This window comes from Elgaria multicarinata, chromosome 1 (assembly GCF_023053635.1).
Source record: "Elgaria multicarinata webbii isolate HBS135686 ecotype San Diego chromosome 1, rElgMul1.1.pri, whole genome shotgun sequence".
NCBI lineage: Eukaryota > Metazoa > Chordata > Lepidosauria > Squamata > Anguidae > Elgaria > Elgaria multicarinata.
In genome coordinates this window covers 122,158,532-122,170,806 of record NC_086171.1, presented here as the reverse complement: position 1 = coordinate 122,170,806, position 12,275 = coordinate 122,158,532, and the positions used below count along the sequence as shown (strand labels likewise).

The window sequence follows — 12,275 nt, the reverse complement described above, 5'->3', positions numbered from 1 at the left end:
GCATATGATTCTATGCAGCATCCTGAACACAAGCACAAAAGTTGACATTCCGCTGAAATTAATGGAATTTAGGACTGGTAAACATTCATCACAGCCATCACTAATTAAGGGTACAACTTGTACCCCACACAATGTAACACATACAAAATGTTTGTTGATTATAATGCAGCGGCGTATTATAACTCCTGTTCAAAAATCAAGCACACAATTCAAATTTTATCCAAATCCAAAAGATTACAAATAGGGCTCAGGCACACTTACCTGTTAGAGTTGTATCCTACATTAAGTTAACAATATAAACCCATTAAAACTAGAGAGGAGGATGCTTGGTAGGGGAAGTGCTCTTTTTTTTAAGTGAACCCATCATGCTTCCTGGTTTAAACATTTAAGAAGCCACTAGACAACCTTCAGTAGACAAAACATTTTATTCAGATGGAAGACATACCTTGTAAATTTGAGGAATAACAATATAGAAATGCTTGTGCTGTTCACCATTGAAATTTTGCAGTTGTGCAGCATATTCATTTTTGTTTTCATCAGCCATATGTGTACGCAGGTTTAATTGCTGCTTTGCCTAATTAGAGAGAAGCAGTTCTCCATAAGTAAAAATGCCATTACCCTTCATTACTATGGGTGACGTCTTAGTATCAGTGTCACAGAAACAATTTCTCTTTATAAATGCTTATAAACATTCTTAACCATTCTCAGCATCTCCCAACATATTTCCACTAGTGTGTCATTATTTGGAGAAAAACATCTGACTTTTTTTTAGTTGGGCAGACTATACTAACACACAATATGCAGGAAATAGAAGCCAAAGTGCATATCTCTCTCCAGGCCACCCTCAAATAATGCATTTAAAAGAGAGACTACAATTAAACAACTACAATTAAACAACTATCCATCTACAAATCTAGACAGAGAGGAAGAGAATAGCTGAACCAGGGAACAATCCACCAACACTGCTTTGTACAAATTCACCCGTTAAAAAAACTATAGGTATGGCATACAACCCCAAAAAGGAATATATGAACATGGGTACAGACACATGTGCACACACACATAGAGAGCGCACACATACGTGTGTGTGCATGTGTACACACACACACACACACACACATATAAAAAACTGCAGATAGTTACTATTTCTGCAATTAACATTTTTCTATTAATTTTCCTTTCACCAGTGGAGCCAACATGATACCTTTTAGAAAACAGCAAGTTAAAAGGTCAGCTCCCTCACTTCAGACACATGATTTATGAAAACCTTCTGGTCACATGAAGTCATAAGGAAAGGAGTGACCAAAGCCCAATGCAAGAGCACAGGCATCGCATGCAGAAGGTTCCAGGTTCAATCCCAGGTTTCTCTAGGTATGGCTAGGAAAGAAAACCTGGAGAGCCTCTACCAGTGCCATGTTGACAATACCGGGTTAGATGGACCAATAGTCTTGACATTGTATAGGGCAGCTTCCTATGTTCCTATGGTTTGTCACATATATTTATGAAAAATATGGTTTAATTCACTCTTGCCCTAGTTACATTTTGCCCTAGTTCTCCTGTTATCAGCATCATAGGATCAAAGTCTCCCTGTACCTTAGTGAAAACACACATTACATAGCAGTAGCAGGCAACCTGGAGCCCTCCAGATATTTTGGACTAGGGGTCAGATGCATGGCCAATGATCAGGGATTATGGGAGCTATAGTCTAAAACGTTTGGATGGCACTGGTTTGCCTACTCTATACAAGGGTATACAATAGTGTCCATCCATGTACATATTTGGCAGAAAGGATTCCCCCCCGCCCCGCCTTACTGCACCTGTAAGATCTGCTCCTGAGGATCAGGGGATCTTTCAGAACCGATTCAGGGATGTGCAGGGAAGGAGAAGTATCACTGCACAAGCAGAAGTCCACATATGCAGCACTGGTTGTCGTTCAAAGAAATTATCTTTTTTGTAGAATAGTATTTAAAAAATAATGGTGTTGGGACGAACAGGGTTGAAAGACATTAATTGCATGTCTAATTTATGAAATATATTGATCAAAGTATAAAATGTAAACATCACCTCTTGTAATGAGTTGTAAATGAAACTTAAATACAAGCAGAGAATAATTTAAGAAGTTCTATTGTTGAAAATGCTGTAGAAGTTTATCTTGTTAAGTGATTGTATTTAATCATGATATAAGACTGTGCAGTCAAAGAACAGACAGGATGCAGCAGGACAGTTCACCTCACCACACCTGTTTCTAAGGCAGCTGGTAGGAGGTGCAGTAAGATTCTGAGATTCATCATCATCATTTATTGTACGGTCACAGACTCATTAGATTCTGAGATTGAGACTAAAGTTCTTTAAATTATTTTTATTTGTTGTGTTATAAGTCTAATAGGAAAGTGTGATATCTGAATACTGCCACTGACTACCTCCTTGATATACACATTAGGTTTTCAAAAGAAAGCATTGCCCCACAAAATTATGATGTTCAAATATTGCTATAGGAACAAAAAATGGTTAGCCTTTCTAATAATGATATCTTACTTTCTCAACATCCGCTTTAGTAGCATTGGTATCATTGTCCAGTCTCTCATAACACTGCTGTGCTTTTTCTGCTTCTCTGCACTCTCGCTCAAATTTCTTTTTGCTCTACAATGCAATGACACCATGTTATATTTATAAATCAATACAAAGTACCATTTATTTACAACATTTATATACTGCTCACTTATCTATCAGAGATTCCAGAGCAGTGAAAATAGATATAAACAGTAAAAGAAAGAAGATTTAAAAATCAAATTAAAATTACTCAATTTAAAAATAAAGGAGCCAGAAGAAATAGTGGCTAGTCAGTTGGGAAGGCTTCTCGAAACAGAGATGTCTTCAAGAGGTGCCAGAAGCAGCCTGGTGTTGGTGCCTGCATGACCTCCAGGGGCAGGGAGTTTTACAAAGAAGGGGCCACTACACTAAAGGCTCTTGTCCTGGTGCATTCCATTCGGGTCTGAGGCTCCATACTTAGCTACTATGTCAGATTATATTATTATTATTATTATTATTATTATTATTATTATTATTATTATTATTATTATTATTATTATTATTATACCCCACCTGTCTACAAAATACCCTAGGCAGCAGAGTAGAGACTAGAAAGCAGCAGGCCCCTTTAGGCACTTGAAGGACTTATATATGACCTTTCTCATCTCTTCCCCCTTTGTGACAGCAACCCTCCAGCCCCATATTTGCAAGCTAATTTTGAAGCTTCCCTGAGATTAAAATGCATCAAGGAAGAGCTGAAGGGGGAAGGGAGGAGACAGAAAAAATACACTAGCTGCATAACCATTGGTTGTAGAATTTATAGTACAATAAATGCACAACCGTTATTCACTGCACAGTATTGATATGTCTACCCTGAAGGCAGAGCTTCTGTTGCTATGTCATCACACTTTCCTAGCATTTGAGCCACAATATTTTATTGCTCCTCTACATAGAGCATTACTGATATTCCAAAGGCGCACAGAGGGAGAGGGAGAGAGGGAGGGAGGGAGGGAGGGAGAGAGGGAGGGGGAGAGAGAGAGAGAGAGAGAGAGAAAGAGAGAGAGAGAAAGAGAGAGAGAGAGAGAGAGGGCCCTTCTTTCTACCATGTACATAATTCAACATGTGAGACAGGAGTTGCCTGCAGAGGCCTATATGCGTAATGACCTAGTGTAGCCTTCACCAACCTGGTGTACTCTAGATGTTTTGGACTTCAAACCCCATACTCCAACCAGCATGGCCAATGCTGAGGAATGCTGGGAGTTGTAGTCCAAAATATCTGACCTAGGGCATACTACTCTTCCTCCTCAAAAGTAAGATGATTAAGATGATCGGTTGATGGTCTTGAAAGATTGGCAGATGGACCATTTGTTTGACCAGCCTGGTAGTTCTTATATTCTTCGAAGCTGATATATAGCATTGTATTTAAGAGCATATATGACAAAGTAGGTTCCCGATTCAAATTTCAGCTCAGCTTCACTAGGCTGGAAACAGACAACAGGTTTTGTGACCTGAAAGAGACTTGAGAGAAGTTCCACTTTCCATGATGCTTTTTTCCTCCTTTTGCCCCACTATCACCTACTCAGACATGTTTTAATGCAAGGAGAGATTAAACACTACAAAACTGAGCAACACCTATTTATCACAGGTGAAAAAGAGATGATGGTTCACATCAAGAGCCCTGATCCCTCTTTCAAACTGCTTTCAGCTAATTGACAAAACTATAACCTTTCTCCAGCCTAGGTAGTCTTAGGCAGACTATCCTCTCTCAATCTTAGCCTGCCTCCACATCTGAAATATGGGGATATAGAAATGCCAGCAAAATGTAAAGAGCTGTAGTAAAGTTTGCTGATAGAATGTTTATAAACTACTTTGTGTACTGGGGAACAGCACTACTACTATTACTCTTCCTCCTCAGAACACAGTGCTTCAAATGGGTATAGATGTCCCCAGTAAAAAAGTTTAAAAGAGAAGAGAGAGGGGAAAAAGCCAGGGGCATATGACTTGGCTTATTGAGAAATTAGCACAATAATGGAAGTAATTATGATGAACTCTAAAATGATTACCTAGTAATCTTGCCTGTCTGTTTTAACAGTATAAAAAGTGTGATGGCTCTGTTATAACTAACCCTGATTTTTTTCTTTTCTTTTTGGCATCAATTGTCCACCAAACTGTATAACCCTCAGACAAATAGGAAGGGGAGAAAGTAACAAGAAAACTCACATTATCCATCTGCTTCCAACACATCTCAAGATACTGCTGAGCTTTTCGGCCCTCTTGAAGGTGCTGGAAATTTATAAACAAGAGGTTTCACCAAAAACTCAAATCAAGACCCTATCTCATTCTTAAAATCAGTTTTGATAGCCTTTTGCTATCTGTATAAAAACATAGTATATTCTTTTCAAAATTACAGCATTTAGAGCACAGACTGACAGAAGTAAAGGGGCAGAAAATAATATTAAACAACGGTTTAGATCATTATAATCAGACATTTTAAATTCACTATTATTAATACAGTACATGCATATTGCCACTTCTGAAAAAAGGAAAGTACTATACTTTCCATACCTCTACTGAAATAAAGCAGAAGGAATTGCTATTCACATATCTCTGAGCTTGCAACGTGATTTGTGCGCCCTCAAATGCATTCGACAGTATGCATACATTTGAAAAATGCACATTAAAAATGCATACTTTGGAAAATGCGCACAAACACACTTTAATTAATGGAAGAAGAATGCCTACATTTAAAAAATGCACACAATTGAGCTGTACATTTGGGGGAAAATATGGACAAAACATGCACAGATTTTCATGTGAAAAGAAAAAAACAATGTTCATAATCTGATACGGACTTGAGTCAGAATGAACTTTGAAACTGATTTTGGAGAACTTCAGAAAGCTCAAGTTTTGCTGATTCGCAAAACAACAGCGGCATGGGATCAAAAACATTTTTGTTCCCCACTAGAGATATTGTTGGCATCTGATATGGGGATAGAGTCTGACAGACTCCACCCACCCACTCGGCATAAAAATGGCAGCTCATTATTCTGTGTTAAAGGTATTTTATGGAAATGGCGGCTGTACAGCTGCCATTTACACAAGATGCCTCTGATGGCAGCACTAATGGCAGCTCTAGAGGATTAACCATGGCACCTGGCTGACAACAGGCTAAGCCACGGTTAGGGGCACTAACCATTTTGCAGCACATGATTAGTGAGGGGGTTAAACCGTGGTTATTTAGTCACCATGGTTAGGGGGAAACAACCTACACACAACACCCTGAATCATCATGGTTAGCTCAAAATGTTTAACTATCACGGCTTAGCATGTTGTCTGAATAGGCCTTATGATAACAGCAAAACAAATAATTACATAAAATCTACTGGCATAAATAGCTCAGTGATATATTAACAGAAAAAGAACTCAAAGTTTACCATTTTTCTTTCTGTTTTGAGATCGTGGGAATATCTCATCAGTTCTCCATATACCCTATGTCCCAGTTCTTCTGCTACTACTTCTCGCTGTCCTGCGTAGTCATTTAACTCATTAAGGATATTATAAAAGGCTATACATGAGGTAAACCTGACAAGATACAGAAAAAAAGGATGTCATTTATTTATTTATTTTTCAGTATCACGGTTTTTGCACTACAAAGGCAATAGGAAATATGTCATAATCTAGCATGGTATAAACCTTAAGAAAATGAACCAAAGAATAATATGCAGAGCGGAGATGCCCCAAACACACATCTTTTCACATTATTTTTTTTAACGGTAAACAGATTTCAAGAGGTGGAAAAGAATAAAGAATACTACCTGGAAAGCCCTGCAGTATAGTGGTATCTCCTAAGATGCGAAATGGAAGAACTGAGTTTAAGAATTAAGTTCCTAGGCTTGGAAGCTGAACTTGTTGCAGAGATGATTTGCTTGATCTTGAGGGTGGAACATGCCAATCATACCACTCATATGCATCCCGATGGATGATCTACTGAACAAGTTTGCTACCAGCTCTGAAGACAGCTGCCTGTTTGCCTGCTCACCTCTTGGGTTGGAGGGAAAGGTGCCACACTATGGCTGGCACTAAAAAAAGGGGGAGTGGGAGGGGAAGAAGGAGGAAGGGGGAAAAATAAGGGTAGAAAATGTGTATGGAAGGGGAGAAACAAACAAAGAAGTCACTGTATTTAAAAAAATATAGACCTCTCTCATAAACCTGTGGGATGTTTTCCATCTCTTTTATGTTGTCAGTCTTGAACTCCATATCAGCATCTGGAAGTATTGTTATCCAGGTTTTTTTTTAGAAGATGTTAAAGTAAAAAGTAGGTACTTTGGTTTATAAGCTTTAATCCTGACAATGACTGGATGTTTGGGTAGAACAGATGATCCACCAGGTCTGTTGCAACCCAGTCATATTATCTTTCCTTAATGGTGGGGGCTTCATTTTGGGGTGGAAAATTACTAAACCTTTTGAAAATCAGATATGGGGCATCCCTGACCAGGGCATCAGAAAAAAGCAGATGCTCCCTGTGGAGTAACTTCAATTTCACTGTTACTTCTTAAAGGAGCCAAGATGTCTGAGTCAGTATGTCAAGACAATGGCACTTCTGCAGGGGGGGGGGGGGGGGAGAGGAGGGGGAAAGTCTTTGTTATGTTTTCTTATACTGTGCCAGAATACTGCTGACTAAATGAAGCACAGGACAGAGAGAAATTTACTCCAGATGGTGTTCACTTAAACCCTATAAGGTCACTATAAGAGAAGTCTACACCACACAGCAAGGCATGTTTGGCAGGAACTTATAGCAATGCAGAGTGCCTCTACCATACTTTTCGACGTACGGCTTCACAAAGAAACTTTGCTTTGGGCACTCAACCCCCTTTATTAAACAGGTAGCTCTGCCACTGCAAAGTGTGGCCTTAGTTTAGATTGTTTTCGGACCAAAGAAAATTAACAATGTTACATGACTGGTGTCTAGCATATGGACAGAATTAAGAAGCAGCAAGAAGAACATAACTTGTTAAGCAATTAATAGAGGCCTATTTGTCACAAATAGCAAATGAAGAGGTAAACCTGCTTCTAGGCTTTACCCACTTCAGATTGCAGGTGGAAGATTATATGGATGGGTGATCCTTCCTACAAAATACTCTCTCCCCACGGAAAACTAGATGGCCAGGCTAGACTCTTTCTCCCCTGACTTCTCTTAGATATGTGCAGGGAATGGTTTTGGATGGAGAAGCATTCCACCATATAACCCACCAGGTTTATATCTTCATCTGCCATGCGAGAAAACTAAGCCTCAGAGTTCACAGCAAAAACCAAATTACGTGGACATAATGTTAGGGACTTTCAGGAGAGTAATTTTTATATATTTTTTTTAAAAAAAAACACCTTAGATATCCAACATTGTTTGGAAAGCAGAGCAGATAATTATACTCTAGTTTCTCTTTCTAATTTCTGAATATATATGCCCAATGTTATTTCAGCCAAATAAGTACAAGAGGTGTTGTTGTTCCTCTAATGCTTGCACAACAACTAGTGGAGCAACTTCCACAACTATGAAAAGCAGCACCTAGCCTAATGAAGTTGTAACCTGAAACTTGCGCAAGGATGAAAATAGGTTTTCCTCAAGCAGTAGGTTTGCACTAGCAGAATGACATCATTCAATACAACCCCCAGAAACCAACTGGGGTGGGTGTATTAATTAAAAGCTCCAACTCTAATGCAAACTAATATGCACATAATTTAAGAAGGCATACATGTGTGTAGGAGTGTTCAGGATCATTCAAAGTGTTTGCAGAGAATAACACTGATTAAACACAATAATATAAACAATAAGCGACTCATTTTACCTGGGCTCTTCATCTTTGGATGAACGTTTAGGACAGTACTTCTTCACCAGATTTCTGTTAAGGGGAAAAATATACACATGTGCTAAAAAAGCAAGTTCTAGATATGTCCAAATATTTTTAGAGGATTAGTCTTGGCCCTGGAGAATAAGGAGACAGTTTACATATCTTTTGTCTAGGGAATTTACACACCTTAATCACTGCTCAGATGAAAATTGTGTGATGTAATCATTTATGTATGTCAGTGCCTCTGTCAGAACACACCTTGATTCATCACACTACAATGTTGATTTTCTCAATGAATTTATCAGAAGCAAACACCCAGAAATACGTGCCAAAGACGTACATTATGACACAGAAGTAGTCAGTTTATTCTCCTCAGACATCAAAAACAACTGAAACGAAGCTTATTTCCCCATTTACAAGATTACAACTTGAGTAGTCATACAGAAAATGATCAAAATCAACCCAAAAAAATCAAGATGTTTTAGTATGTATTAGCTTCTAGTCAAATTAAATGAACAATGCCCTTCATATTCATAAACATAAATATGAGTGCCAGAATTCTCTTCCAAATTCTGTAGGCAGGAGGAGCAAACATTGTCCCATTGCTGAGCAAGCGTTGGAACAAAGCCAAGCTATTGTATTTATCTTTTTCTACTCAAGATAACCCAGGCTAAAACAAAAGCAGAGGCAAATTTTTTTTTTACAAAGGACACATTGACAAATTACTTTGTAATTAATAATTACAACAACTTCTTTAGCTGTCTGCTTCCAAAGTGGTAAAAAGATGCTTTGTTTCAGCCAGACAGAACAGGCTGTGCTCCAGATGAAGCTGAAGAGGAGCAGCAGCAGAATTACTATTTTAAAACTGTTTTAAAGAGTTCAGTTCAGAAGGAATTCCAAGGATTCCAGCGGCCTCAAATTACTTCACTGCCCACAAATATTCCCACAAAGGAATAATGTATATATTTAATGTTCTTCAGCAAGAGATCTATTTTGTTCCCCAACTAATACATCAAGGAAATGGAATTAAACTTCTGTACAGTCATCCCTAGGGCTACTTGGAGTTTATTGTCATAACTTAAAGTCAAATTCTCTCTTACTATACCTCCTTGGATATGTAAGTTAAATTACATCTAAACATTATGACATTCACACTTGATCTGTAGTGAAAGAAAGCTGAAGACATTAGTAGTGAAGAAATAAAGAAGTATTCAAAACTAGGAAGAAACAATGACAGTAAGAATTTTCGCCCACAAAAGGCCAACCATGGAAGAATGTCCTATTTAAACAATTAATATAACTTTTGTATAGAATGTGCTAGAGGCCATGGGGGAAGCTGATGAATGTTTAGTCTGTTATTCCAGAGATCTGGGATCTCAGTCCATGTCTTCAAGAAATACATGCTTGCACACTCTAGAACACTAGTATATTAAATACAAAGTGATCGCTTTATTTAGGTCACACTCAAAAAGAAGGGTTGTGAAATGCACAGCAATGAATTGAGGAAGATTTACTTCCCTTTTTCCTTACAGAAGCATATTCTATACAAATAGGTTTCTCCTGTGGGGAATTCAGTCAGCTATGGCAAGTGTAAGAAAGCCTACAGTTGCAGGATGGCACTAGAAGCCCCATAAGATCCTTTCCAACCTTACATTTTCATGAATCACATTTTGGTTAGGATCAGTTTAGTTACTTGTTAGTGGGAGCAGCCAAGAAAAAGCAAATGAGCACTAGCATGCAGCTCATTCACAGTAAGCCAGAAACCTGGCTTAATTTTGTGTGCGAATGTAGGCAGTGATATGAGCGGCTATATTTCTGTCCATTTAAACTCTTTGGGTAGTTTCCAATGTGTGCCTTGCATGGGTGGTCCAGGTCACACTTGACAGTGCTGGCAGCTTTGGGTCACCCACACAAGGTGCACATTGGATTCCACCCTTTGAGATCAGTTCCAGAAAATACAAAACAGAAGCAACCTTACACAAATACAGTGAAGGCCGGTGCATTTTGCAATTGTCATTTTACTTGCAAAAGCAAGTTTTCAATTTTTAGAAGAAGCTTTTACCCGCCTTAATGTTCTAACAAGGGCTGTAGGTTTAATTTAATCAGTTGATAACAAATTTAATCAGTATGTCTACATGTTGTTTATTTCTTGAGGCTATTTTGGTTTTATGTTATTGTAATGGGAAAACCACACCATTTGGGAGCTAAGAAAAAATCTTTAAAAATCTTTCCTAGCTATAAGTAGTTGCTCTTATTTATTAAGTTCTCTTGCACTTCAACTTCCTTTAGTATCTCAAAAGGTACTGTTATTATTATTATTATTTATTTATATAGCACCATCAATGTACATGGTGCTGTACAGAGTAAAACAGTAAATAGCAAGATCCTGCCGCATAGGCTTACATTCTAATAAAATCATAGTAAAGCAATAAGGAGGGGAAGAGAATGCAAACAGGCACTGGGTAGGGTAAACAGGCACAGGGTAGGGTAAAACTAACAGTATAGAGTCCAAACAACATCAGGTTTTAAAAGCTTTAGGAAAAAGAAAAGTTTTTAGCTGAGCTTTAAAAGCTGCGATTGAACTTGTGGATCTCAGATGTTCTGGAAGAGCGTTCCAGGCGTAAGGGGCAGCAGAAGAAAATGGACGAAGCCGAGCAAGGGAAATAGAGACCCTTGGGCAGGCGAGAAACATGGCATCAGAGGAGCGAAGAGCACGAGCGGGGCAATAGTGTGAGATGAGAGAGGAGAGATAGGAAGGAGCTAGACTGTGAAAAGCTTTGACGGTCAACAGAAGAAGTTTATATTGGATTCTGAAGTGAATTGGAAGCCAATGAAGAGATTTCAGAAGTGGAGTAACATGATCAGAGCGGCGAGCCAAGAAGATGATCTTAGCGGCAGAGTGGTGGACCGAGACCAACGGACTGATGTGAGAAGAAGGAAGGCCAGTGAGAAGAAGGTTGCAGTAGTCCAACCGAGAAATAACCAGTGCATGAACAAGCGTCTTGGCAGTATTGAAGTTTCATTAATACAAATGGGACCTGCAACAAAATGTTGCAGTGTATCCTACCTAACGAAAGTGTTCCTGTTCAGGTTTAAGGGCAGCCACCATGATATCATCTGGGATACTACATTCCATTCACCACAACAATATTCATTGTACCCCTGCCCACTAACATTCTGTGGCTACTGAGCATGGTGTGTGTGTGTGTGTGTGTGTGCTTCTGCAAACCTTGGCTTCTTCTGAGCATACATATACCTCCCTCTTGTTTCTCAGCCACACCATTTTGGATCAAATCCTGTTAAAACTCACCATTTGAGTTCATTTTTAGAGGGAGTGATAGTTTATAGTGCAATCCTATGCACGCCTATTTAAAAATAAATTTCACTGACTTCAATAGGACAGAATTTTTGCAGACACAATCCTCTAACAACCCCCTGATGAAGGCCTTAAAATAAAGAACAGGCAGAAATGCGTTTCTTGAAAACAAGTATTTTTATCCTGAGAACTCTTTTCCTTTCCTTCTGACCTATATAGAATTGTGGCCTTAATACCATTGATAATTGGCAAAAAGACAAATGACCAATCAGCTGAAAATTATTAGTTGGTTGGCAGCTCCAGTTGAAAGCATTCACATGCTGACTTTGCTCAGGGTGGGCATGTTTTTGTAACCCTTAGCAACATGCTAACTACTGTGCAGTATGTACCCGCAGAATTGGATATTCATTATCTCACCAGTTTCCCAAGATACTAGAGGCATACAGCTAGATAAGACAATGCACTTTTCACTTCATGCTTCCCTCAACATTTCAGAAAGTTTTGATCTTGAATTTTTTTACAATAAACAATATTACCAAACATAATCAGTATTAAAATTATTGCAATTATTGCAAAATCATTTC

At 38.5% G+C, this 12,275-nt stretch overlaps 1 protein-coding gene across 3 annotated transcripts in view; it reads right to left on the bottom strand.

Annotated features, from left to right (window-relative positions):
• Positions 1-12,275, bottom strand: part of FNBP1L (formin binding protein 1 like) — a 75,846-nt gene that overhangs the window by 28,108 nt on the left and 35,463 nt on the right. For all 3 annotated transcript variants that reach the window (XM_063135921.1, XM_063135901.1, XM_063135912.1), the window contains exons 3-7: positions 8,373-8,426; positions 5,964-6,111; positions 4,750-4,812; positions 2,536-2,640; positions 446-574 (exon numbers count right to left, since the gene is read on the bottom strand). In XM_063135921.1, coding sequence (XP_062991991.1) covers positions 446-574; positions 2,536-2,640; positions 4,750-4,812; positions 5,964-6,111; positions 8,373-8,426 — 499 coding nt within the window. The remainder of the gene's footprint in view (positions 1-445; positions 575-2,535; positions 2,641-4,749; positions 4,813-5,963; positions 6,112-8,372; positions 8,427-12,275) is intronic.